The sequence below is a fragment of the Aquarana catesbeiana genome, linkage group LG03 (genome assembly GCF_042186555.1).
Source record: "Aquarana catesbeiana isolate 2022-GZ linkage group LG03, ASM4218655v1, whole genome shotgun sequence".
NCBI lineage: Eukaryota > Metazoa > Chordata > Amphibia > Anura > Ranidae > Aquarana > Aquarana catesbeiana.
This window is the reverse complement of record NC_133326.1, coordinates 84,091,782-84,119,595: the sequence shown is the minus strand read 5'-3', so window position 1 is coordinate 84,119,595 and position 27,814 is coordinate 84,091,782. Positions and strand designations below refer to the sequence as shown.

Genomic DNA, 27,814 nt, shown 5'->3' with positions numbered 1-27,814 from the left:
GAGGGGATGAATCTCCCTAACGTGGACACAGACAGCAATATAAAACTGACAGGTGTTCTATTCCATCTCCACCCTATCCAAAACCAAAAGAACATTTTTTCCTTTAGTTATACTTTAAGGGGGGGGGGGATACAGACAGAACATGGTAGCCAAGTATACTTTTCTGGTAAATTAAATTAATATGGTACAGGAAGTCAGGAATACATTTTTACTTAACTTTTACCACCTTTTATAAAATGCAATAAAATAGTTTTGTATAATTTGTTTAACCACTTGACCTCTGGAACTTGTTATCCCCCTTCATGACCAGACCATTTCCTCGTCAGATTACATTAGGACAGCAGGGGAAATCACCACACCAACATTGCTTGTGTTGGTACAGTAATCTGAGAGTTTTTCTTTTCGTCTAACCTGCTGGGTTGAAGGAAAATAAAGTCCACAATCCCCCCACCCCCTACGAAAAATTAAGTCGGCAGCTACAAATACTGTAGCTGCTGACTTTTAATATAGGAACACTTACCTGTCCAGGGAGCCCGCAATGTCGGCACCGCAGCCGATCTTCGGATTGGCTGTCGAGTGCAGCCTCCGCCATTCCTGGTAATTCCTGGTATTCCTTTCGGCTTCACCACCATCCCCTACTGGCCATGCATGAAGCGCGCTGTGCTTTCTAATTGGTCTGGCGGCGGAGGAAGGAGGAGGGGGCCGAACTTCCAGGGGACGGGGGCTGCGCTCCCGTCTCCTGGAAGTGGGGAACGGTACCTCTTACCCTGAAAGGTGCCAAATGTGGGACCGGAGGAGGGGGAGGAGACGGATAAGCGGAAGTTCCACTTTTGAGTGGAACTTCGCTTTAAAGAAGATTTAAGGCCCCTTTCACACTGAGGCACTTTGCAGGCACTAAAGTGCTAAAAATAGCGCCTGCAAAGCGCCCTGAAAGAGCCGCTCAATGCAATCCAATGTGAAAGCCCCGAGGGCAAGCCGCATCTTTGGAGCGCTGTAGGAGCGGTGTATTTACTGCTCCTAAAGCGCCCCTTCCCATTGAAAACAATGGGGGAGTGCTCCAAACCACTTTGCCGGCGCTAAAACGACGGTAAAGCGGCGCTAAATATAGCGCCGCTTTACCGCCAGCACCAGCAACGCCTCAGTGTGAAAGTAGCCTGCAAGAGATGCATGGGCTTAAAAAAAAAAAAAACGTTCATACCTACCTTGATGGTTGCAGCTCCAATCCCAGCTGCAGCTGTCCCCTGCCTCCTCTAAGATTGAGAACTGAGCATTCAAACACCGCTGACCGCTCAGCTCCTGGTCATCAGGGAGCGGAGAGCCGTGACTGTCAATCACTTGCTCAAAACTCTGCCCCTCCAGCTCTTACTGGAGTGCTGGGCTGTGCAGGGGGTGGGAGTGGGGTCACAGGTTTGCCTATACTTCTCCGTAAAAAATAAATAGAAATGCCTTTAGACATGCTGTTACTAATTTTAAAGGGGAGTTCCACTTAAAAGTGGACCTTCTGCTCATCCGTCTCCCACCCCTCCACCAGTGCCTTTCAGGGGGGTGGGGGGAATGGCTGCCAGTTTTTGACAGGTACTGTTCTCCACTGCTAGGAAATGGGGCTGGGGCCCCGTCTCCCCGAAGTTCGGCCCCCTTCCTCCCTCCCCCGCCACCGCACCAATTGGCGCAGTAGGGAACCAGCTGTGAAGCCAGAAGGCTTCACTGCCAGGTCCCCTTACCAGGAATGGCAGCGGCTGCATCCGACAACCGGTCCGAAGATCGTCTGGGGTGCTGACATTGGGGGCTCCCTGGACAGGTAAGTGTCCGTATATTAAAAGTCAGCAGCTGCAGTATTTGTGGGGGGCGGGGGGGGCTGGACCTCCTCTTTAAGTAGATTCTGCGTAAATAGTTCATCCAAAGGGTTACCAAAGAGCTTTGCAAAATAATACAAGTTTACAAACCCATTCATTGTATTATATTAGTGTTTACAGTGAGAAATAGAGTAGCAAGTTTAAGAAGAAGCAAGGAACAAGTTTCCCTTTTCCTGCTCTCTGATGGATAATACAAAGAAATCCAGGAGATGCAATGATTTTATGGGCACGTGCCAACCTGGTAAACACTGCTTTGGAAAGCAGTCAAGAATCCTTATCTTGGGGCTTCTTGAACTAAAGTTGTTAGACTTCTACCTAGTTTTAGAGCGTGACATCTGATATATGTGGTAATTGTCTAATGTCATGTAACCGCGGTCACATTTTGGAAGGTACGATCCAAAGATTTCTGGAGCTGAGACACCAGGAATGACGGTGACACCTGTAGAGGTGGCCTTTCCTCTAAGCTTACAGTCCCCAGGCACACCTTCTGCTCACACTGACATTAGTCCATGCAGGTGACACGTAGGCTGCTTGTCTGTGTGCTAAACAGGTGGAGCGAGTACGCACATCAACTAACATTGAGCTTTCAGATTACAGCCCAGCTGGGATTTTCCTTCCCTGATCCATAGTGGAGGTGAGTTTTTTCCCCATTTGTTCTCTCTAGAAGTATAGAAATATTATGTAAAGAAACAAGACTTCTGTGCTGTGAGTAGATGCTTAAATCATGTCCTATAATCTGGTGGTGGTGATGCTGTCATTTGACTATGAGGCATATTCACGTGCTTTCTTTTCCTTTTTTCCTCTGGCTGGTCTCTGCGCCGTCCCTGGCTGGAAATTTTGTTTATAATGAATGATGTGCCTGGCTGCACTCGGCAAACACTCCATGAAGTCTCCTTTTCTTTACATAAGAAAAAAAAAAAAAAAAGCCCGCTACCCAGTAACACTTGTAACGTGATTCTGCTGCAGCCGTTTAAGCAAAGGGGGCATTTGCCCAGAATTTGCCACAAGAGACGCTCTTCGAAAGATTTCCAAGTAATGGAGTTTGGGGGCTGTAGTGGAAATAGTCTGAGCCCATGTTGTTCTAGAAAACTATTCATTTATTTTTTTAAAGAGATTTTTTTTTAAATTAAGAAAAATTAAAAGAATTTTGAAGATATCTGCATCGCAGAGATCTTTATATCTATATGTGTTCGTACAGATATAGATCTAAATATATAAGCTCTAACAAGCAGGGCCCTCTGATTCCTCCTGTATTAAAGTGTATTGGATTTGTACTGTCTACCCTCAAGTTGTAAAGTGCTGCATAAACTGTTGGCGCTATATAAATCCTGAATAATAATAATAATGTATATTTATAGATTTTCTTTTTTATTTTTACCCTAGTTTTCCAACTCTGCCTGAATTGCTAAAAGAAGCTAATATTTTCAGTTTTTAATGTACAGTTTATGAGAATGGAAAAAATGTGCAGGTGAACCCTGATGTACATCGCAAGGGCTCTTTCATACGAGCGCTAAAATGCCAGTGTTTGTAGGCGTTCAGACTATTTTTACTGAACTGAATACAGCATATTGCTTTCGATGGGCATGCACACACAGGGATGTAAATATGAGTAAACTAGTGCCGTGTTTTAGCTCATTTAAAAAAAAAAAAAAAAAAAAAAAAAAAAAAAACACTCAAAAATATGCATCACGCAAGTACGGACAGAAATCGCCTCCCCTTTGAATAGTAGATTATATCATTTGAGTAATTGACATTCTGGTTGCTAGAAGAATGTTTGTGTATGTGTATGTATGTATGTATGTATGTATGTGTGTGTGTATATGTATATATATGTGTGTGTATATATATATATATATATATATATATATATATATATATATACATACATACATACATACATACATACATACATACATACATACATACATACATACATACACACACACACACACACACACACACACACACACACACACACACACACACACACACACACACACACACACACACACACGCGCACGCACTATATGGATCATACTTGTGTTAAGGGACTTCTGCCAGGAAGATCTGCCATTTGTACACCAGTAACGTGCCCCTTAGGCCTCATTTACATGGGCGTACCAATCCATATGCCCTCGCAAAGGGCCATCTTTGTCACACAAACAGCAGTTTGACAGCCATGTGGGTACATGTTCCCAAATGCAGACAGTGTGCATTGAGCCTAGGTTCACACTGGAAATGGCAAGTGAATCGCACCGCATTCCTGAGCAATTCACATGCAATTCTGTGCGGTGCGATTTAAGCCCATTGATTTTTTTATAGCTCAAAGCGCACCGCATCCGCATCAAAAAGGTGTAGGAACCACCAGCAGACCCTCATCTACATGATTAAGCCCCGAAGGGCGGGGTAAAACATATTGGAGTTGTGGTCTGGATGAATGGAGCTGAGGCTTTCCCCTGCTAACCACTCAGGCCAGGTGAGGTGGGGGCCGGGCTCTCTCTTCCCGTTTTTGCAGTATGCTTTGGGCCTAGACGGACCTTTCCTCAGCCTGCACCCTCACTAGCCAGCGGCATCCAACTCATCAGACGTTGACAGCCTGAGTGGGGACTCTCTAAGCATTTATCATAGGTCACTTTTTTTTTTTCGGCAGATCTCATGGGTGTTTATATCCATGTGATCTGGTTCAGGCAAACGCACTGCATGTGCGAACTACATTTGGGGCGTCCATTACTTTTATTTGACACCCACAGGCGATTGTAGAACACAGTGCGATTGCGGTGTGGGAAACACATAGAATTTGCTGTGTTTTCTGCACCACAGCAGTGTGAACCAAGGCATGGACCTGAACGGCTGTCAAATTAGAACCAGTTGTTGTGTCCCAATAGACATAAATGGAACACCTGTGCATCCCATGCAGGCAAAGATGGCCCTTCTCACGGGAGTCAGGAAAGGCATGCCCACGTGAATAAGGCCTACTGATGTTTTGTAACTGGTGTATATGTTTCATCGTTTTCATTTTATTAACAATGTATCTTTTTATTTCCACTAAGAACTGAAAAAATGCCAATGAAAACATAGGAGCGGTTTAACCTCCACAGATAATTGGGTGGACAAATTATCCTTGGCAGCAAAAGTGCTGGCTGAAAAATAGGCTGTGTTCCACCACCAATAAAGCGTATTCTAAACCTGCGCTATTCAGACTGAGCGGATTATAATAATTACCTAAACAGAGGGTACTACAGCAGCAATCAGTTTATGTAGAGATGGAGGCAGCTGAAAATATTTTATTTATTCCAGGTATTTATATGGCGCTGACAATTTAATCAGAGCTTTATATGCATATTGTACATTTACATCAGTCCCAGCACTCAAGGAGCTTACAATCTAAGGTCCCTATCTCTCTCATACATGAATACACATACTAGAGACAATTTGGACAGGAGCCAATTACATACCAGCATGTTTTGGAGTGTGGGAGGGAACCAGAACACCCGTAGGAAATCCACGCAAATCAAAGGAAAACCTTCAAACTCCATGCAGGTAGTGTCGGGGTTAGGATTCGAACAGATGACCCTAGTGGTGGTCTTGATCCCACCCCCTTTTGCCTTAATAGTTCTTTAACCAGTTGCAAACCGGCCACCGTAGATTTACTGCGGCAGGGCAGCCGCTCTGCACCAGATAACGCACCTAGTACGTGATCTGGCACTTCCAGGTCTGGGACGCTCGTGCGCGTGGCCAGTGACCCGTTCCTGCTGTGATTGTACACAGTGGGAGCCAATCCGCGGGTTCGGCGGACGCGATGTCCACTGGGACCCGCCGATCGTTCAGGAGAAAGGCAGACCGCCGTTCTGCCTATGTAAACAAAGCAGACCACCATTCTTTGAGATGGGAATGTGCTGATCCTGTGTTCCCGCTAAGCAAGAACACCAATCTTTACATTCACTCAGTGAAATCACCTCCCCCACAGTTAGTAATCACTCCTAGGGAACACATTTAACCCTTTGATCGCCCCTGGTGTTAACCCCTTCCCTGCTAGTGTCATTAGTACAGTGCATATTTTTTAGCACTGATCACTGTATTTGTGTCACCGGTCCCCAAGAAGCGTCATTTAGGTGTCCGATTTGTCCGCCGCAATATCGCAGTCCCGCTATAAGTCACTGATCGCTGCCATTACTAGTAAAATATAAAAAAATAAAATAAAAATGTCCCATAGTTTGTAGCCGCTCAAACCAAACAATATACGCTTATTGGGATTTTTTTTTACCAAAACCATGTAGCAGAATACATATTGGCCTAAATTGATGAAGAAATTAGATTTTTTTTACTTTTTCTTTTTTTTTTTTTTTTTTTATTGGGAATGTTTTATAGCAGAAAGTAAAAAAATATTATACTTTTTTTTTTTTTTAAATTATTGATTTTTTTTTTTTTTTGTATATAGCGCAAAAAATAAAAACAGCACAGGTAATCAAATACCACCAAAAGAAATTTTCTATTTGTGGGAGAAAAAGGACTGTATCACAGTGCCGTATTGCAAAAACAAAATGGCCTGGTCATGAAGGGGGTAAACTTTTTGGAACTAAAGTGGTTAGTGTGATGCATTCCCTCCCTGACCAGTAGAGAGGCTCCAAGAGATTAAACAGGGCCAAATGTGACTTTAACATGAATAATTGAGATTTACCTAATTTTGTGATTTTTATCCTCCATAGATACAGTGGAGGGGTAAGCGTAGCCACACTGGGACAGGAAGTGCGTTCATTTGCAGGATCACTAGATAAAAAAAAAAAAAAAAGGAAAAAAGCTTAAAAAAAAGAAACTACATCAAAGAATTGGTTGTAGGCAGCAAAACATTCAATTTTTGGGTTTAGATCTACTTTAAAGTAGATCTAAAGGCAAAACTTTTTTTTTTTTTTTTTGAGTGTGGAAGGACTAGAACCCCTTTTAGTTTTTTATTGCTCTGTGTCACCTCTTGGGACAATAACACTCCATTTGTCATGATGAGCAGTGGGACAGAAAGTGAAGGAAAGGCCCTGTTCACACGGGGCAATTAGCTGCGTGCCCTGTGCAGGGCGATCAGTCGCTGTGCCCTAATATGGCATGCGGGTCCCTGAACTTGCCCTGTATGCATTCAGGGACCCACACCAGCACATGATATTGGGACATCGTGGCTGTGTCTCTGCAGCTTCATGTCCCAATAGACAACAATTGGACACCAGCACAGGGATGCATGTAACACATGCACGTCCCTGTGTGGGTAAAAGACGGCCCTGCACAGGGCATGCAGCCAGTGCCGGGACAAGGTCATCCAGTGCCCAGGACAAAGATGTCATATTGCGCTCCCCTCCTTCCCTTATGGTTATGGCACCCCAATCCCTGCTCTAAAGCATTGCACCCAGGGCAGCTGCCCCTCCTGCCTCCCCCCCCCCCCCGCCACTGGCCGTGCATGCAGCTAATCGCCATATGTGAACAGGACCAACATGTACTATTTTCAGCTGCCAACAGAACAATGACCGAGCCCAGGTTCACATCGGGCTGTTTTTGACCGCACCAATTCCCAAAAGTAGTTCCTGCACTACTTTTGGCAACTTCGGGGGCAACTTGAATTGACGTCTGTGCATGAAACCACGCACACACGTCTGTCAAATCACCCCTGAAATCAGACTGCATTGCCGGTTTGAAGTCGTACGAGTTCAGCTGAACTCGCACGATTTTAAACCTGCGCTCCATGTGAACGTAGGCTGAAGGAGAAATCTTTTAATGGAGATAACTGAACCAGTGGCAGCTCTCTAAGGGGCGATTTACCTCTTTGGTGTGATTTACTCTTATTTCCTGCTGTGTTTACAGAAAAGGAAGTGAATGTAAATCTTTTAAACTAAACACATGGCAAAAAAACCCCAAAAAACTGACAAGAGTTTTATCCATTCCCTACTCTACCAAAGTTCAAAAAATATTATTTTGATTTTAGATATACTGTATATTAAGGCTGAATTTATATTAAAAAAAAATAGTTTTGGGGGATACAGCTCTAGGTACATACCGCAAATAAAGTGTATCCTATGTCCTGCTAACTGCCTGTTACTTTAAAAACAGGGATGCCAGATAATCGCCCACAGTGGGCAACTTCCAGTGCTGTATGGGTTTCCTGGTTCAGTTCAAACAGTGAACCTGTCATTTATCCACCTCTCCTCCAATCACAGAACATGTTGCATTATGTGAAAATCTTATAAGGAGTTTTGTGAATAGACGATGGGGTGGAAGGGTTGGGCGAGCGCTGCGATCTTTCACCGGGTCAGTTGACCCATGTAACGCTGGAGGATCACTGCTGTGGGGGAGATGTGGAAGCATGTTCGGTGCCTGATACTATATCCCCAGCGATATTCTTATATTAAAGGTAGCCTTAGATGATCAATCAGCAGGCTGATTGATTGAAAAATAAAACGCAAACAGATTCATCCGTCCGCGCATGGGAGGTAGATAGCGCTATTCTCCCTGCTGAGACATTGAATTCTGAGAGCGGGACTCCTCTGTCAGGATACAATGATCAGTGACTGCAACCGGCTGATCGAGAGGAGAAGTTTTCCAACATTCGTGTTCGACGGAAGTTGACCTAACGATCGACTTCTTCTGGCAAACTGGGACGACCATACGTTGGAGGGAAGGGATACCCTCCCCCCCTTCACACAGCACACATGAACAGAGCTGAGGCTGTTAATCACAGGCTGTGGGTTGTCCTGACACCTTTTTTCTCTTGGTGCCAGGAAAACTTGTCAGAAGTGACTCACTCTGATAGCAGAGGAACGAAACAGCAGGCAGAAATGGAACTTGGTGCTCTGGATTGAGACGCACCATAGAGCAGGGGTCTCAAACTGGCGACCCTCCAGCTGTTGCAAAACTACAAGTACCATGAGGCATTGCGAGGCTGACCGTTACAAGCATGACTCCCTCAGGCAGAGGCATGATGGGACTTGTAGTTCCGCAACAGCTGGAAGGCCACCAGTTTGAGACCCCTGCTCTAGAGGGATATGCTTTGTTCATATTTCATGTCTGAGGTTTATAGGCATTTTAATGTCAGCCTTAAAGCAGAATTCCAGGCATTTTATCAACTGCCGCCCGCAATTCTTGACCACGTCCTATAATCTACTTGACTGTTTGTTTTTTTGTATTTTTTTTCCCTGCGGTGCAAATACCTTTTTTTGTGGTTTTAACCCTCCGCTTTCGCAGTGACTCGCCACAGCGAGGTACATCTCCTGAGATATGAGTGTCATCAATTCCAGGAGTCCATGGGCATCTGCTGCTTGTAGCATCGCCATGTCGCGCTTTGCATGGTATGCGCATACGTGAGATAGGGAGATGCATGCTGGGTAGCCAGCAGCTCCTTATTCTGGAAGGAGATACAAGTGGGCTTCAGATGCCCACACTGAAGATGGAGGCGCGCTCAGTGGTGACAACAAGGCAGGTTAAAAAAAACTTACAAAACCTACATTCAATACTAATCCTGTTTTGATGATTTAAAAAAAAAAAAAACGAAAAAAAAACAAAGCCCTGGAACTCCGCAGTCTGTAGTTTGATTTATAACAATTCAAGAATGGACAGATGCCCATTGGTGGTTGACTCCTCTGTATCTGGGATGCCTGTTACTAAAGAATAATATGCAAAGTAACCCATAGCAGCAATAAAATGATGGAAGTTAGAATTTGGTTGATATGGCTAATACACATTGCATATCATTACTACTGTTTATTCTACTTTATTAAAAAGCCTTCATTCCAGTTGTATTTTCATCTTGCGTTATATACAGTGCCTTGAAAAAGTGTATTGGCATTTTATGTGATAGACCAACACAAAGTGGCACAGAATTGTGAAGTGGAAGGAAAATGATAAATAGTTTTCCAATTTTTTTACAAATAAATATGTGAAAAGTGTGGTGTGCATTTGTATTCAGCCCCCCTGAGTCAATACTTAGTAGAACCACCTTTCCCTGCAATTACAGCTGCAAGTCTTTTTGGGGATGTCCCTACCAGATTTGCACATCTAGAGACATTTTTGCCCATTCTTCTTTGCAAAATAGCTCAAGCTCAGATTGGATGGAGAGAATCTCTGAACATCAATTATAAGGCTTGTCAAAGAGTCTCAATTGGATTTAGGTCTGGACTCTGACTGGGCCATTCTAACACATGAATATGCTTTGATCTAAACCATTCCATTGTAGCTCTGGCTGAATGTTTAGGGTTGTCTTCCTGCTGGAAGGTGAACATCCGCCCCAGTCTCAAGACGCTAACAGGTTTTCTTCTAAGATTGCCCTGTATTTGTCTCCATCCATCTTTTCATCAACTCTGACCAGCTTCCCTGTCCCTGCTGAAGAAAAGCATCCCCACAACATGATGCTGCCACCACCATGTTTCACGGTGGGGATGGTGTGTTCAGGGTGATGTGCAGTGTTCGTTTTCTGCCACACACAGCTTGTTGCTTTTAGGCCAAAAAGTTCAATTTTGGTCTCATCTGACCAGAGCTCCTTCTTCCACATGTTTGTTGTGTCCCCCACATGGCTTCTCGCAGTTTGCGAACAAGACTTCTTATGGCTTGCTTTCAACAATGGCTTTCTTCTTGCGACTCTTCCATAAAGGCCAAATTTGTGGAGTGCACGGCTAATAATTGTCCTGTTGACAGATTCTCCCAGCTGAGCTGTGGATCTCTGCAGCTCCTCCAAAGTCACCATGGGTCTCTTGGCTGCTTCTCTGATGAATGCTCTTCTTTGCCCGGCCTGTCAGTTTAGGTGGACGGCCATGTCTTGGTAGGTTTGCAGTTGTGCCATATTCTTTCCATTTTTGGAAGATGGATTGAACAGTGCTCTGTGAGATGTTCAAAAATGTTGTTGTGTTTTTTTTTTTTTTAACCTAACCCTGCTTTAAACTTCTCCACAACTTTATCCCTGACCTGTCTGATGTTCCTTCCCCTTTATGATGCTGTTTGTTCACTGAGGTTCTCTATCAAACCTCTGAGGGCTTCACAGAACAGCTGTATTTATACTGAAATTAAATCACACACGGGTGGACTCTATTTACTAATTAGGTGACTTCTGAAGGCAATTGGTTCCACTAGATTTTAGTTTGGGTTATCAGAGTAAAGGGGGCTGAATACAAATACACCCCACACTTTTCACATATTTAGTTGTAAAAAATTTTGAATGCCATTTATCATTTTCCTTTCCAGTTAGGAGCCACTGTGTTGGTCTATCACATAAAATCCCAATAAAATACATTTACGTTTTTGGTTGTAACATGACAAAATGTGGAAAATTTTCAAGGAGTATGAATACTTTTCAAAGGCACTGTAGCTAAACATTTTGTTACATTAATAATATTGTGCATTCACCCAGGACGTAATCATACCATGATGGCTGTAAGTCAAACAGTGTTCTTCAAATGACTGGATAGGATGAGTTTGAATCACAATTTACACTTAGCTAAAACTAGTAATGTAGCACCTGAAGTTGTTCTACAGAGGCTTCATGTATAGGAAAGCACATGAACAGTTTCCTATAGAGAAGTGTGCAGCCAGAGCACAGGTGTGGTTTATTGCTGTGATATGATTCTCACTTTTAGGTCAGACCAGTTAGATTTGAGTACTTAGGAGGAAAACCAGTCATCAACAAGGAAAGAAAACATTGCAAGGCCGAGGCTTAGTAATGTGTAAAATGCTGTTCTGCATAGCTGAAACTGCTGCCTTCTCATGATGATCGAAGGGTGGAGAGCCCACTGGTATTTGTGTAAGGTGGTGACAGCTTGTTATACTCTCATAATAGACGTGTGACCTAGTGACAACCTGGGGACAGCATGCATATAAAAAAGAGGTAGTCATAGGTGGGAATGTTGTATTTTTTTCAAATTGTATCTGCTTTATTTTACATTATAGCAATGGCCGTGGAACTAGTAAGATGACAACTTCTTTTGTAAAGAAAAAAACATTAGGAGTAAGGCGACATAGGGCTGTAAAGTCTGTATTAAAGATCCGTGAACTTTTAGCTAGAGGACAGGAGTGAGGTTTAAGCATGTTGATTGTCTACCCTAAACTGAATTTTTTTTATTGGCGATTGTAAGACTAAAGTCCCATACACACGATAAGAAGATTGGAAGAAAAATTTTGTACGACGAACGATCTGCCGATTTATCTGGTATAGTGCTTTCGAAAGCCGATTCCGACTTTTTGGACGACAAAACATGAAGGTGCAGACTAGAATATTTAGAATATATAATCGTAAGTGAACACAATGTCCGATTTTTCGTTGAAATCCGTTTTATGCCACTGGACGTTTTTTATTTTTTTCTCTGCGAGGTAAAGTCATAATGTGCTAGTATGCATCACATACTAGCACATTATGTGAAACTTGCCTTAAAACGAAGCTGTTCCAGCGCTGCAATGTCAGCACTGCAGCAGCTTTCATCTTCACCCGTCTTCCGAGTTTGCGGCCTCCAGCTCTGTGAATGGCTGTTGCCACGATGACGTCACTCCGTCACATGCGCGGGGAAGCCACTGTTCACGGCACAGGGCTCGGAAGGAACGGCACTTGTGGCCGTTCCTTCAGAGCGCATGCGCCAGTAATGTCACTGGATGCATGTAATTATCTCCTAAACGGCGCACGTTTAGGAGATATTTACACTGCCTATAGGTAAGCCTTATTATAGACTTGCTTATAGATAAAAGTCAGTAAAGGAAGTTTACTTCCTCTTTAATCAGTAAAGTTTTCACCTAAAAAAATTGGAAGAGCAAGACTATGCGCGCTCGGAAACAAAAGAATACATTACAAAACAATTCAACACATTACATCACTTGTGAAGTTGTATTCTGTTTTAAAAGAATTTTGGTCAGTTGCGTAACCTCTTCATTTTCGGTATGAGATTAGCATGCAAAAATAAAATTAAATGGACGGTTATTCATCCAATAATCTCATCGTGTGTACCAGGCTTAAGTTCATCTTTTGGTTTAAAAAAAAAAAAAAACAACAAAAAAAAAAGCTATTGATTTTGCAGGTAAAAGAATGTTTGTTTATTTTTTACAGAGGAGCCTGCAAAGCATTGAATTTGCAATCAGTGGCTCACAGGTGCAATGTCAGGCTCCTGCAGACACTGCCTAAAGCTCTCTGCCAATACCTCAAGTAGGCAGGATGTGTCGATGGACTACGAGGCCGCTGATCAGCACGTTTGTAGTCCATTGAGAACTAGAAGTCTCAATAGACTTCAAAAGAGACATGCAGTTTATTCATTCACAGATCAATGTGCATGAATGATTCGGCTGTGCGGGAGGAGCCTCATGCAGCCCCGGCAATTGTAAATGATACAGTGGCTGCAGGGAGAAGAACCTCCACCTGCTGTCCACAGGGGAAGGGGGTGTGGGGGCTGGTGACTACCAATGTGTTATGTCATTGTTTCTCAACTCCAGTCCTCAAGGCGCCCCAACAGGTCATGTTTTCAGGTTTTCCATTATTTTGCACAGGTGATTTGATCAGTTTCACTGCCTTAGTAATTACCATAGTGTTTCATCTGAGGGAAATCCTGAAAACATGACCTGTTGGGGCGCCTTGAGGACTGGAGTTGAGAAACACTGTGTTATGTTATACCCTTAATACGTGTGTAACCTGTTGTTAAAAGTGAACCAGCCCTTTAAAGCTTCTCTCCGGGATAGTTTACACCAACCCCCCCCCCCCCGTTCCCAAACTGATCACTGAATGAAAAAAAAAAAAAATCTAAAAGCCCTTTTTATTTACCTAAACCCGTGTTCACATGACAGTTTAGCCCCGAGTCTGATCCTTTTCTGTTTACATCCCCCTTGGGTCTTTGTTCGCACACCCACATCACTTCCTATTGGATGTCCTTTGGCAGGGTTTTCTTAGGAGCCAGGCGTTTGTGAAGGGATGTGGAGAAGCAGTCTTGAGCACTGTTAGGGTGCTGGTCCCCTGGAACTAGTGGTGGTGAGGGATCTGGACAGGGGACTTAGGTGAATATAACTGGCTTCACAAGGTAAAGAAACAAAAAGGCCTGGTAGAATAGGTTAGAGGTGGTTGGGGAGGGGGCAAAAATACCACAGAATGTAGCTTTAAAGCAGAGCTCCAACCAAAAGGGTTGTTCCGCTTTACGGAGTCTTCCCTCGCACCTCTTGAACAATTGGCAATTTTGAGGAGCGGGAGTACCCCGATTTTGACAGGTATCCACTCCGACACAGCCTAGGTCAGAGATGGCAAACCTTGGCACCCCAGATGTTTTGGAACTACATTTCCCATGATGCACAACTACACTGCAGAGTGCATGAGCATCATGGGAAATGTAGTTCCAAAACATCTGGGGTGTCAAGGTTCGCCATCACTGGCCTAGGCCATCGCAGTGCAAGTTCTCCCTCCCCTCCCCCCTGCAGTATTCTGGGAGACGTGACCAGTCACAGAGGACTGCATCCACCATTCACGATGCACAGCGCTGCTCAAGAATGTGGGCAGTGGGCACCCGGCTGTAAAGTAGCGACATAGTGAAGATGCCAACGCTGAGGAAAGAAGACAGCGGGTGAGACCTCCTGGGGTGAGAACACCGCTGGATCTTGGGACAGCTGAGTGGCCGTTTTTTAAAAGTTAGCAGCTACAGTTTTTGTAGGTGATGACTTTAATTTTTTTCCACAGGAGACTGAAACTCCACTTTAACGACAAACTTAACCCTTTTCTTAAAAATTACACCAAAGGCACCTTTAGAAGTGTTTAGTAAGAGCAGTCTGCAAGCTGATACTTATAGATCATTGCAGACCTTTTATTCTATGCATGACCATATGATCCCTGATGACAACAGACGTTACTGACGAAAAGCGTCAGGTCGGTTAGTACGTGACACGTCACTTCCGCCATCTCTTTGGAACACGGGTGGAACGCGATCAGCGTTTTTTTATGGGCATTTCAAGATTTACCGAACTGTAAGTGTATATTTTATTGCAGAAAATTAGTGTTAAAAGCTACACTGTGAGGAGCTCTCCCTCTTTTCTCCTTGACATATATGATATGTAAACTTAATTGGTGGTTATATCGTCTTCGGACGTTTTTCCATGTTTTTCACCCATGCTCTATGTGACTACCTGTAATGGGTGTCGTGTCTGTTCGGTGAGTAGAACGTTTGCCTAGTATCTGGTGGGAGAAGGCACCATAATTTTTTCCCAATTCTCAAGAAGCATTCTCACTTTCACCATTGGAGACTTCTGGTGGTGGTTTATGGAATTTATATATTGTTTAGCACACAACCAAGTAGATTGCATATGCTTGTTTATAGTTAAGAGCACGGTATGGAAATTATATTATATGTATTATAATTTTTTTCTTTATGTATATTGGACCTTCTGGTCTAACTATGGGCTGCTCTTTTGTATTTGTAATTGCACGATTTATTTAATTGATATTTAATTTTTTTGCCCAGGGTGCGCTGGTTAAAATTTTTTTTTATAATCTTATTTTGTCACCTTTTAGAAGTGTTTAGTAAGGGCAAGCTGACACTTACAGATCAGTGCAGGCTTTTTATTCTATGCTTATCGTATTTTTTTTTTCTCCCCATTTGTCTTATGGTGGCCATTTTCACAACGGGCAGATGATTCCATCTCCCTTTGCATCCTGGAACTCTTGTTCTGCCTCATTAGAGCACATCATCTGGGGTACTGGTGGTGATAGAGCTCATCATCTGAGGTACTGGTGGTGATAGAGCACATCATCTGAGGTACTGGTGGTGATAGAGCACATCATCTGAGGTACTGGTGGTGATCGAGCACATCATCTGGGGTACTGGTGGTGATAGAGCACATCATCTGGGGTACTGGTGGTGATAGAGCACATCATCTGAGGTACTGGTGGTGATCGAGCACATCATCTGGGGTACTGGTGGTGATAGAGCACATCATCTGGGGTACTGGTGGTGATAGAGCACATCATCTGAGGTACTGGTGGTGATAGAGCACATCATCTGAGGTACTGGTGGTGATAGAGCACATCATCTGAGGTACTGGTGGTGATAGAGCACATCATCTGGGGTACTGGTGGTGATAGAGCACATCATCTGGGGTATTGGTGGTGATAGAGCACATCATCTGAGGTACTGGTGGTGATAGAGCACATCTAAAGGGAAATAACTGGTGATGTAGCCCTCCAAGGCTGCGGCTGTGAGGCCAGGGTTACATCACCAGTGCCTCACTCCACCAGGAAGTGAAAAACAGCATTTGTAGGTCAGTTACAATAAAAAATGATTTCTGATGTGATTGCTAGTGAAAGGAGAAAGGTCTGCTTTATAATTCTATATACCTTTTTTTTTATACACCAAATTGGTATGCATGCCATTATTGGCAAGGTAATGAAGAGTTTTCTAATTGTACTCCAGCATACACAAAGGTCGTTTCCATAGCCATGACCATTTTATCTAATTACTAAGGATAATTTGCTGTAGATAGTAATTTGCTTGATGTTTATGATGTACCTGTGGGTTAAGTAGGCCTCATCCATATAATTTGAGGAGCAGCCAGTGCTCTGGTGCTATTATCTTCAAAAGAATTTTTGGAAGGCTTTTTAAGTTCCACTTTGAAGAATCCTTGAGACTGCCTTCTAGGTGTTTAACGTGTTTTGTTACTTAAGGTTAACCATTAACGATCAGAGCCAGATGAACTTCTATTGAATATCTTCATGCCTGCCATGTATGTTAATGGTCTGTGGAGGAGTTCTAAAAATAACAGCGTTTACATTACACTTACTGGAAGTTTTAGTCCAGCGATGTGATTAATGTAGCCGCTCAGAGTCCTTTTTTTGAATATTGCAGCTGCAACTTCTTTTTTAAAGTAAACCTGTTGCTAAGCTAGGCATCTCAAACTGAGCGCATGATAGAAAAAGTGAAAAATCAAAGGTCAGCTACAGTACAGTCTGCAATGTCGCCTGCAAATCTTGCTGGTCAGTGCAGCTACGCTTCACTTTAAGGCTACTGTAGGTTTACATTAGCGGCAGTGCTTACCGCCCCTCTGAAAAGTGATCTGCAGTGGATCACTTTTCAGAGGTATTTGACAGGTGATAAGGTGAAAGGTTGCCTGCTCGGTGCTTGTTTTAAACCTGTAAATTCTGCACCACCTTCCTGCAACCATTTGAATTACACATTGCATGGTGGTCCAATTCCCTTAAGTAAGGGGTGTCCAACACAATTTAATCATGGGCTGCATCAGCATTCTGGTTGCCCTCAAAGGGCCAGCTGTATCTGTAAGACGATAAATTTATTCACTGCTTTTTTTCCCTCAGAGAATAGGTGCAGAAATTCAACCACACCCCAGGGTTCAGGGGGCGCCTGTGCACAGAGTGCAGGGTTTAGGGGCCGCCCTGTGCACAGAGTAGATATAGAGCTTCTAACTTTCACAGTGCTGCTTTGAACTCTGCTATCGGCTGCCTATCTCTTAAGTGCCTTCCCTTTTGGCCCTCAAGTACACCAGGACTATTGCATCGATCCAATTTTAAATATTGGACTCTAAACACCCTAGAGTGGTATTCGTTATTTATGTGCCCCTGTCACACACTGCTGCTCCCTCCCCCTGAGCACTTACAAATCTCCCTCCTTCCCTGTGCACAGAGTGCAGGATTGTGGAGTGTGCTACATACAGAGTGTAGGGATTGGGGGTTCTGGCTGAAAAAAGCCCTGGGTGCGAGGGCCACATGAAATGGTTTGGAGGGCTTGATTCCGCCCACGGGCCTTGAGTTTGACAAATGTGGCTTAAATGAATCCTATTCCGTGCTAGGATAATTTCTGCCACAACCATAAAAGCAAAGCAAAAAGCCATTATCCGTTTTGCGCTCTATTGTACTTACGTTTCTAAGCACGATATTGCCCATGCACTTAGTGGACACTGCCAGAGCACAGAAAAGCCATTCGATTGTACTGCCCATGTTCTGGCCAGGCACCGCACCAGCAGCCTTCTACTGCGCATTTTGCTGGTGGACATGGTGCCAGCGGCTCTTATTGCTGTGCACAGGGTGTGTTTCCTTCTAAGATGAGTCCCTAATTCCCAGTTGGAATTAGGGTTGCGTCAATACCGTGATTTTTTGTTTTTCTTTTCCACGAGTACAAGTACCGATACTTTCGGTCAAGTACTCATGGATACCGAGTAGCGATACATTGTGGTGTGATTTGCGTCAATACAAAATAAATGGGCGCAAATTGCATGCAATTTGAACAGGAATGCGGTGAGATTGCTGTCCGAATCCCACTGCTCCTGTGTGTGTGTTAATAAATAAATATATATATACACATACACACACACACACACACACACACACACACACACACACACACACACACACACACACACACAATCTCACAAAAGTGAGTACACCCCTCAGATTTTTTTTTTTTTTGTGACAACACTGAAGAAATGACACTTTGCTACAAAGCAGTGAGTGTACAGCTTGTATAACAGTGTAAATTTGCTGTCCCCTCAAAATAACTCAACACACAGCCATTAATGTCTAAACCACTGGCTACAAAAGTGAGTACACCCCTAAGGCCTCATGCACACGAGACGCAGGTGCAAACTCTGCTGAACACATGTTTTTAAAAGCTGAAACCAGCGTTTAGAAACGCCCGTTTTGCCGCATTTGTATGCCGCGTTTAGCCACGTTTTACCGCGTTTGCGTCTAGAAGCGTCTGCAGAGCAGAAAATGACATTTTGTGACCCAACTTTGGGGCCCCGTATCTCGGGGCCACTTGGTGCTAGGAACCCCAAATTTGGTGTGCTAACACAGTGGAACTAGCACTACAACCCATTAGGGGGCTCCTAGCACCAAGTGGCCCTGAGATATGGGGCCCCAAAGTCGGGTCGCAAAATGTCAAGCACTTTTCTGCAGCAGAGAATGACATTTTGTGACCCGAATTTGGGGCCCCATATCTCAAGGCCACTTGGTGCTAGGAACCCCAAATTTGGATATGTTGTAGTGCTAGTTCCACTGTTTGCATACCAAATTTTAGCACCAAGTGGCTCCAAGATATGGGGCCCCAAATTCAGGTCATAAAATGTTCCTTTAAAAACACTTATAAATGCAAATGCGGTACCGGCGTCTAGCCGCGTTTGGTGTCTGAACCGCGGAAACCGTTTGCGCCTGAACCCATTTTTTTGCTTCTGGAAAAACTAGGTTAAACGCAACTGCCTAAAAACGCCAAAAAACGAGACTGTGTATGTGGACACATAGGATAACATTGAATGGGTTCAGGGGCAGTTGAAAAAAGTGTCAAACTGCCTCTGAACGCGAGTTTAACAGCGTCTCGTGTGCATGAGGCCTAAGTGAAAATGTCCAAATTGGGCTCAATTAGCCACCCATGTGACTTATTAGTGTTACAAGGTCTCAGGTGTGACTGGGGAGCAGGTGTGTTAAATTTGGTGTTATCGCTCTCACTCTCTCATACTGGTTACTGGAAGTTCAACATGGCACCTCATGGCAAAGAACTCTCTGAGGATCTGAAAAAAATAATTGTTGCTCTACATTAAGATGTTGCTCTATTAGAAGATTGTCAAGGCACTGAAACTGAGCTGCAGTATGGTGGCCAAGACCATACAGTGGTTTAACAAGACAGGTTCACCTCAGAACAGGTCTCCTCATGGTAGACCAAAGAAGTTAATTGTACATGCTCAGCGTTATATCCAGAGGTTGTCTTTGGGAAATAGACGTATGAGTGCTGCCAGCATTGCTGCAGAGGTTGAAGGGGCGGGGGCTGATGAGACCAAGATAAAATGATTTAGTTCAGATGATGTCAAGAGTGTGTGGCGGCAACCAGGTGAGGAGTACAAAGACAAGTGTGTCTTGCCTACAGTCAAGCATGGTGGTGGGAGTGTCATGGTCTGGGGCTGCATGAGTGCTGCTGACACTGGGGAGCTACAGTTCATTGAGGGAACCATGAATGCCAACATGTACTGTGACATACTGAAGCAGAGCATGATCCCCTCCCTTCAGAGACTGGGTTGCAGGGCAGTATTCCAACATAACGACCCCAAACATACCTCCAAGATGACCACTGCCTTGCTAAAGAAGCTGAGGGTAAAGGTGATGGACTGGCCAAGCATGTCTCCAGACCTAAACCCTATTGAGCATCTGTGGGGCATCCTACTGTAGCTGGCAGGCAGATGTAAAAAACTAATGTAAACTTCATTAGTTTTTTCTTTGAAAAAAAGTGAATGAACTGATCAAACGAATGGTCAACATGTGTGAAAGGGGCCTAACCGATTCCTCCATCCAAACAAATAGCATGAAGGGAAGCAGGGAAGCCCCCCAAATTAGGCTATTGTATTCTGACCGCTACTAGCACCAGCTGTCAGGATATCCACACAGTGCCTGCAGCTGATAGGCAACAGGCACTGTTCAGATGTTTTAGAACTACATTTTCCATGATGCTCAACTACACTGCAGACTGCATGAGCATTATGGGAAATGTAGTTCCATAACAACTGGGGTGCCAAGGTTCATCTTCACTGATCTATGGCATGCCTTAAGGTTTCCAAAAACTGGCCATTCCCGGCTGGAACTGCGACTCATTTCATTTCACAGGAATCTGCAAAAACTCTAACAGTGGGTGACCCTGGCAGCGCTACAAAAGTCAATTACACAAACTGACTTTTGTAGAAGGATTGTCAACTGAACAGTGCCTGTTGCCTATCAGCTGCAGGCACTGTGTGGATATTTTGACAACTGGTGCTAGTAGCGGTCAGAATACAATCACTCCAAATGACTTTGTGCCAGAAGGTTTGAGGCTTGTCTCTGTGCTGTTTGGCGTATTGTAAGTGGGATACTTTGTGGCATTTGTGTAGTAATGGCTTTCTTGTGGCGACTCGACCATGCAGCCCATCTTTCTTCAAATGCCTCCTCATTGTGCATCTTGAAACAACCACACCACATGTTTTCAGAGAGTCCTGTATTTCACCTGAAGTTATTTGTGGGTTTTTCTTTGCATCCCGAACAATTTTCCTGGCAGTTGTGGCTGAAATTTTAGTTGGTCTAACTGATCGTAGTTTGGTTTTAACAGAACCCCTCGTTTTCCACTTCTTGATTTAGAGTTTGAACACTGCTGATTGGCATTCTCAATTCCTTGGATATCTTTTTATATCCCTTTTCTGTTTTATACAGTTCAACTACCTTTTCCCGCAGATCCTTTGACAATTCTTTTGCTTTCCCCATGACTCAGAATCCAGAAACGTCAGTGCAGCACTGGATGAAAGATGCAAGGGTCTGTCAGGAATCCAGAAAATAATTGACCTTTTTTATACACACACACTAATTACAAGCAAACAGATCACAGGTGAGGATGGTTACCTTTAATAGCCATTCAAACCCCTTTGTGTCAACTTGTCTGCATGTTATCAGGCCAAAATCACCAGGGTATGTAAACTTTTGATTGGGGTCATTTGGGTAGTTTTTGTTGCCATTGTGATTTTAAAAAAAAAGTAAACACAGTTGATTGATAATAAATGGCTTCAGCCAAACATTAACCATGAGTGAAAGATGTTTTTGTGTTATCATTCATATTCTCTGAAAAATGGCCAAGAAATCATAAATTCTGCCAGGGTATGTAAACTTATAAGCACAACTGTAACTGCCCTGAACTGGCCTACTGCCTGGAAGTCAGAGGTGTTGGCTGCCTCCATTGGAGGTTGTAGAGACCAATATTTGTGAGCGGTTTCCTTCAGATTCCCTTCATCACACACAAAATCAATAAAATCTGCATGTTTTACCAAGTCAGTCTTCAAGTTGCTTGCGCAGTCTGGTGAGCCATATGATTGTTTTTCCAAATAAGTTATTTGACAACAGGACTGAATAACTACTTTCAGAAGAGCCAGCTTCTCCCAACATTCTTAAAGTGGTTGTAAACCTCTGAAATATGAACAAAACATACCCTTCTATAGTGTGTACTTGTCTCAGTCCAGAGCACTAAGTGCCATCTCTGTTTGCTGCCCCTTTCCTCTATCGGCATGAATCACTTCTGCCAAGTTTTTTCTTTTACGCTAAGCACTAAAAAGGTGACAGGGGTGAGAGGGATCGCGGCATACAGCCTATGATTAACAGCCCCTGCTGCTTCCTTCCGATCAGTTCACACTGAGCTCTGCAGAGTGTAATTTCAGCTCTCTGCCCCCTGTTTTCTGACAGCTCAGACAAGCTGTATAAAATCTGGACTTTGAACGGATGTAGAGAATAGGAGACTGCAGACAAACTGGTACAACTTATGTAGGAGGATTTGTTTCATCTGTGTATCACCTGAGGCCAGTCACTTCACTGGAGATACAAGGGTTCTTCAAAGTTTCCACACTTTTTTTAAATTCTATTTTTCACTGTATATAGGTGTGGAAACCTTTTGAAGACCCCTCGTATGTAAGGGTTTACAACCACATTTGGCAGAGTAATAGGTTGTACAGTGGGGAAAATTATTTAATCTGCAGATTTTGCAAGTTTGCACACTTACAAAGAAATGAAGGATCTATCATTTTTATCATTGGTATATTTTATATGATAGAATATCAACCAAAAATCCAGAAAAAAAAATACAAATCATGGTGGAGAAACCCTTGTTGGCAAGCACAGCGTTAAGACGTTTTTTGTAGTTAGTGACCTGGTTTGCACACATCTCAGGAGGGATTTTGGCCGAGATTAGAACCATCTTTGATTGGCTTAAGACTCTTATCTTGTTGATGGTCCATCTTTGTGGCAACACTGGCCAGCTTACCTATAATGCTTTCAGAAATGAGCTCAGGCAGATTCCCTGCTCTGAAACTGTGTGTATACATGCCCCTTGTATACTGATTGCGGGGTGGGGTATGCCTCTGTTGCCCATAATTTGCCCATAATTTGCTGTCCACTTTGACAGCTTCAAGGCAGGATTGCTCAGTTGCCTACTGTCTAGCTTTCGAACATGCCTGAGCTCACCCCTAATTCTGATGGAGCTATATTATGTTGAACTGTTCCCAATACCTCATTCACTCTTCTGCGTTTTACTGTTTTTCAGGTCACCAACCAAATTTCACAATGTTTGATGGGGACTATGACTACCTCATCAAATTTTTAGCATTGGGAGACTCTGGCGTTGGAAAAACCAGCTTCCTCTACCAATATACAGATGCAAAGTTCAACTCCAAGTTCATCACAACAGTAGGCATCGACTTCCGGGAAAAAAGAGTGGTAAGTTGTTTTGTTGTTGGCAGATGGTAACAAGGAGTGAAAGGATAACAGTGATTGCTTCACGGTGCCAACATCCAAATATGTAAATATAGAGAAAGAGGGGTTCACCTTGGTGTAGGACTTTAACAGCACTTAGATAAATGTCACAAATTAATTAGATAGAAAAAATGGTCATATATTTTATTGAAAGTACATAGATAAAAACATGGATATTGGAGTGTACATGGCAGCCATTACTGATGATGCAATAGTTACAGATAGGTGGTAAATGAGATTGTCTTTCAACCGACGCGTTTCTGAGTCTACTAGAGATACTCCTTCCTCAGGGGTAGATAGGATATAGAAACTGTTTATAATAAGTACAAACAGTCAATGCCTATACATGTCATTAAAATAAGAATTTCAATATATGTATCTGTTACATTTAACACTTACAATTACAGCAATCAGATGCTTATAGCACTCCATAAAATTAAAAACAACATCAAGAAGCACAACATGGCCACAGGAAACCGTCATCACCCCAAAAGACCCAGCATGGAATATCAAAATAAGGAGCCCAAAATCAAAGGGCTTTCTGCATGTGGAACACAGGAAAGGACCAGCTGAGGCCCATAGATGGAGTCCTATAGTAGAGATAAGATAGAGATAGACACATATGTATCATAAAAAATATATGATGTACATGTGGTGGCCTACTACATGGTTCGTTAATGGCCTCAAATACATACCTGGGTATACGCTCAAAAAGAAATAGGAAACCGATATCCTTCCTTTGGTTTAAGTGTAGGGGAGGCACTGTGGGGTCAGAATGCATATTTTTCAGATCCGAGTTATCACTATCATGCTGGTATAGCAAATTACATTGTAAATGGTATAGTGTTTGATCCAAGCTCTGCTGATGTGGTGATAAATACACCACACAGTATTCAGAGCTATAAAGACAAGAACCAGCTGAGTGCAGCTTGATTCGAACATAAGATATGCATCTCTACCTAGTTACCACTATTTACACAATGGTAACTAGGTAGAGATGCATATCTTATGTTCGGAGCTACGATTTATAGGGCTAAGCAGCAGATACTTTAAGCACAACCTTTCCCCCAAAAGCCAGTGGTAGTGACCGTTTCATTTAAAATTTACAGACAGTGAGCCAAGGAACTCCATAATGTTAAACAGTCATGACCTGCCATTCATTTGTTTCAGTTATATGTTCATGTCAAATTGGCCTAAGGGCACTTTCACCTTGGTTTGCTTCAAAACTGCCAGTAAAACACTAGAGTGTTTTTGTGGCACTTTTGCAGCGTTCGTGGTGCGATTTTTTTTTTTTTTTTTTTTTTAAAGGACATATTACTCAAAAACTGCACCAAAAACTCTTAGTAGTGTTGTTTTTGAGGCGCTTTTGATGCGGTTCTCATTCATTTCAATGGGAAGAAGCGTTTTCGGTGTGCTTTTTTTTTTTTTTTCTCCCCAAAGCTGCTGCAAGGATTTTTCTCACCGCAATGGAATCACACCGCCCCAGTGTGAAAACATTCATTGATTTTAAACGGAGGCCTTTCTCTTCAGTTTTTCAAGCGCTTTTTCTTAACGCAAAAGCGCTTGAAAAACTCCTCAGTGTTGAAAGGGCCCTAAGTGTATATGCTAAATTTTTAGGAGGGGGTCTAGGAACAGCAATGTGACACCCAGGAATCCCTTTTTTTTTTCATAATGCATTAGCTTATAAAGGGCATAGGCCATACACAAGATGTATGTCAATTCTTTATCTCATGCCTTCTTTCTCCACCCTCACATTTCCAGGCGTTTTAAGGACTTTCTTTATCCTATTAATACCTCCTTTTGTCTTATACATTTTCCTAGTGTTCCTCGTCTATCATCTTAGTCTATTAATGTGAACTTGGCCCCCCAAGCCACTGCTTTTACTTGTCTTTAATTGCTACCAGAGCCAGGGGAGTTGGCCATGTGTAAGCTCCAAACTGGTTTGGTCAGTGCTTACCCAGGGCCTGGAAACGGGAGCCAGTCAGGATTATCCAACATGGCTGATTGCCACTTCTGCAAAAACAGCCACAGATCTCTGTGGTTACACATAATCACCTGGATCATCATGTCATATGATGATCGTTGGAATCATAATAATATGGAACTACTTGCCTGTCCTTTATGTATATAGGACTAGAATGTTTCAGTGTACAATATGGAGTAACTTAAGGCACACCTATAACACAATGATTTTCAAGTGCAACAGATACCACATGCAGTTACTGGTTTGGTTTCACAACAATTCCTTCCTGCTGGGTACATTCTCGAGAAGTTGCTTTGAAAAAGCCTAAATTTGCTAGGTAAAAAATTGTGACACAGGGTAACCGTTTTCTTGTGTTCAACATGCAGCTTTAATTGACATGGATACTGAATTTGGCAAGTCCTTTAATACTGTATCCTGTAGCTTCCAATACACGAGTCTTTCATTGCTTAATAAACTGATAAAACCGATAAGATTCTATCATAAGATAAGAGTAATCTTAAAGAGGAAGTAAAATTCCTCTGAAAACTTTTACCTATAAGTAAGCCTATAATAAGGCTTACCTATTGAATTGAAAGGTATTGAAAATATCTCCTAAACCTGTACAGTTTAGGAGATATTTCCAGTGTGTGCAGCCAGTGATATCACTGGTGCACGTGTGCAGTTCCTTCTGAGTCTGTGCCGTGAACGGTGGCGCATGCGCGGGAGTGACGTCAAGGTGGCCAATCACTGCACCGGAGCCCACGAACCCGGAAGAAGCTGCAGGAAAGATGTTGGCCGTGACGGCAGTGTGCAAGGACTGCTGCAACAGCTTCATTTTAAGGTAAGTATTTCATAATGCGCTAGCATGTGATGCATACTAGCTCATTATGCCTTTTGTGTTGCAGTTTTTTTTTTTTTTGAATTTTTTTCAGAGCTTTACAATCTTTTTAAGGCCTCATGCATACTTGAGCGCAAAAACGCCGCTTTTACAAGCATTTAAGCTTCTTTTTTTTTTCTCTGCCTCTACCCTCTCCTCCATGTTAACCTATGTGTCCATGCACATGTAGGTGTTTGGAGGCAGAAAAAACTCCCATCCCTTGTGCGTTCAGAATAGGAGCTTTTGAGTATAAACCACTGACGCGCCTAAACATGTGGAAACTCTAGTCGCTGTTAGAGCTTCAGCGGTTTTTTCATTTCTATGACCAGAAGTTAACTTGACGCTCCTAAATGGCTTAGGAACGTTTTTGCAGCTGCTTTTCTCCTGCCAAGAGAAAAGCATTTAGAAGAGCCTCAGTGTGCATGAGGCCCAATGCTGTCTATAGATTGTTGCTTATTTGGGTGCCTTAGTAAATAAGACCGGTGATTGTTGTCCAACCGATGTAAAGCTGCATACAGATGGATCTAAATTTGGCTAGTTCAGATGGGGTTGGCTGAATTTCAATCCATCTATGGCTATTCCTGCTCAACAGAAGTCGACCGTTGGAGATTTTTTGACGATCAGTCGCTGCAGCCGCAGATCAGTGTATTTTGACAGGAGAGGATGCCCACTGTCAGAGGCACAGTGTGAATGGAGAAATCCTTTTTTTTTTTTTTTTTTTTTTCTCTAGTTTTCTTTCAATCAGCCTTTGGTATCTATGGCCAGCAGAAGGCCCCTTTCACATGGGCTGTCTGATCAGGTCCGCCTGTCAGTTTTTCAGGCGGACCTGATCAGACACTCCACCTCTATGGAGCTGCGGATGTCAGCGATGACATGATTGCTGACATCCGCTATCCGATCCTCTTCGCCAAAACCAGATGGATGGAGGCCCTTTTTTCCATCCGCCTGGTGGATCGGATCAGATAAAAATGGACAAGCATTCCGTTTTCATCCGATCTCCCCATAGAGGAGAGTGGGGCTCAGAGGCGTCTGTGTGAAAGGGGCCTAAAAGTGATATTAAAGGCAATTTAAAAATAAAAATATAACAAGCATGTTATACTTGCCTCCTTTGTGCAGTTGGTTTTGCACAGAGCACCCCCTATTCTCCTCTTCTCGGGTCCCATGTCGGTACTCCTGGCCCCTCCCTCCTGCCTCCAGAGCAAGCAGCTTGCTATAGGGAGCACCCAAGCAGGCTCGCTCCTGAGACGCTGCTCTGCCTGCCCATTCACACACACAGCCACGACTCCGCCCCGTCCCGCCCCCTCTCTCTCCCAATTGGTTCACTGGCTGTGATTGACAGCCTGTTGCCTCAGCCAATCAGGAGAGAGAGTCCCCGGAAAGCTGAGGCTCTCGTGGACATCGCTGGATCTTGGGGTGGGGGGGTAGAATGCATAAGGATAACAAACCTTGAGCCTTTTAGAACCACTTTGAGAAAATCGAAAGATAAATTCCATACGAGGAGCGAATGTTTGTTTGATTTTCGGATAGTGTGTTCACAACTTTCGACATCCGATTCAGACTTTCCAAATGAAAATTTCCTATAGGACAATCTCCAAAATTTTTCTGGTATGTGAACAGGACTAATGATTTTTGTTTAATGTGTACTGTTTTTGTATGAGAAAAATCGGATACAAAAGACTGCGCATGATAAGAATCAATAAATGAAGGAAAAAATCCTTTGTTGTATGAAAATTTTTTTTACAATTTGTTCCATCCTTGGTTTTGACCTGTTTATAATGTGTACTAGTTGAGCCTAAAGCAAAAACTATGAGTCTTTGAGCCTAAAGCAAGACTGGGCGTTTTGGCTGGTTCCTGAAGAACCGTCCAAAATTTGCTTTGTGGGTAGTAGCCTTGTC

The 27,814-nt window shown here is 43.2% G+C and overlaps 1 protein-coding gene across 3 annotated transcripts in view; it reads left to right on the top strand.

Annotated features, from left to right (window-relative positions):
• Window positions 1–27,814, top strand: part of RAB27A (RAB27A, member RAS oncogene family) — a 170,166-nt gene that overhangs the window by 105,877 nt on the left and 36,475 nt on the right. The window contains exons 1-2 of one of the 3 annotated variants that reach the window (XM_073618756.1): window positions 2,167–2,487; window positions 22,871–23,043. In XM_073618756.1, coding sequence (XP_073474857.1) covers window positions 22,891–23,043 — 153 coding nt within the window. In that variant the 5' untranslated portion in view covers window positions 2,167–2,487; window positions 22,871–22,890. Of the gene's footprint in view, window positions 1–2,166; window positions 2,488–22,870; window positions 23,044–27,814 lie in introns of those variants that run through there. The other 2 variants (XM_073618758.1, XM_073618757.1) reach the window with 2 other exon arrangements.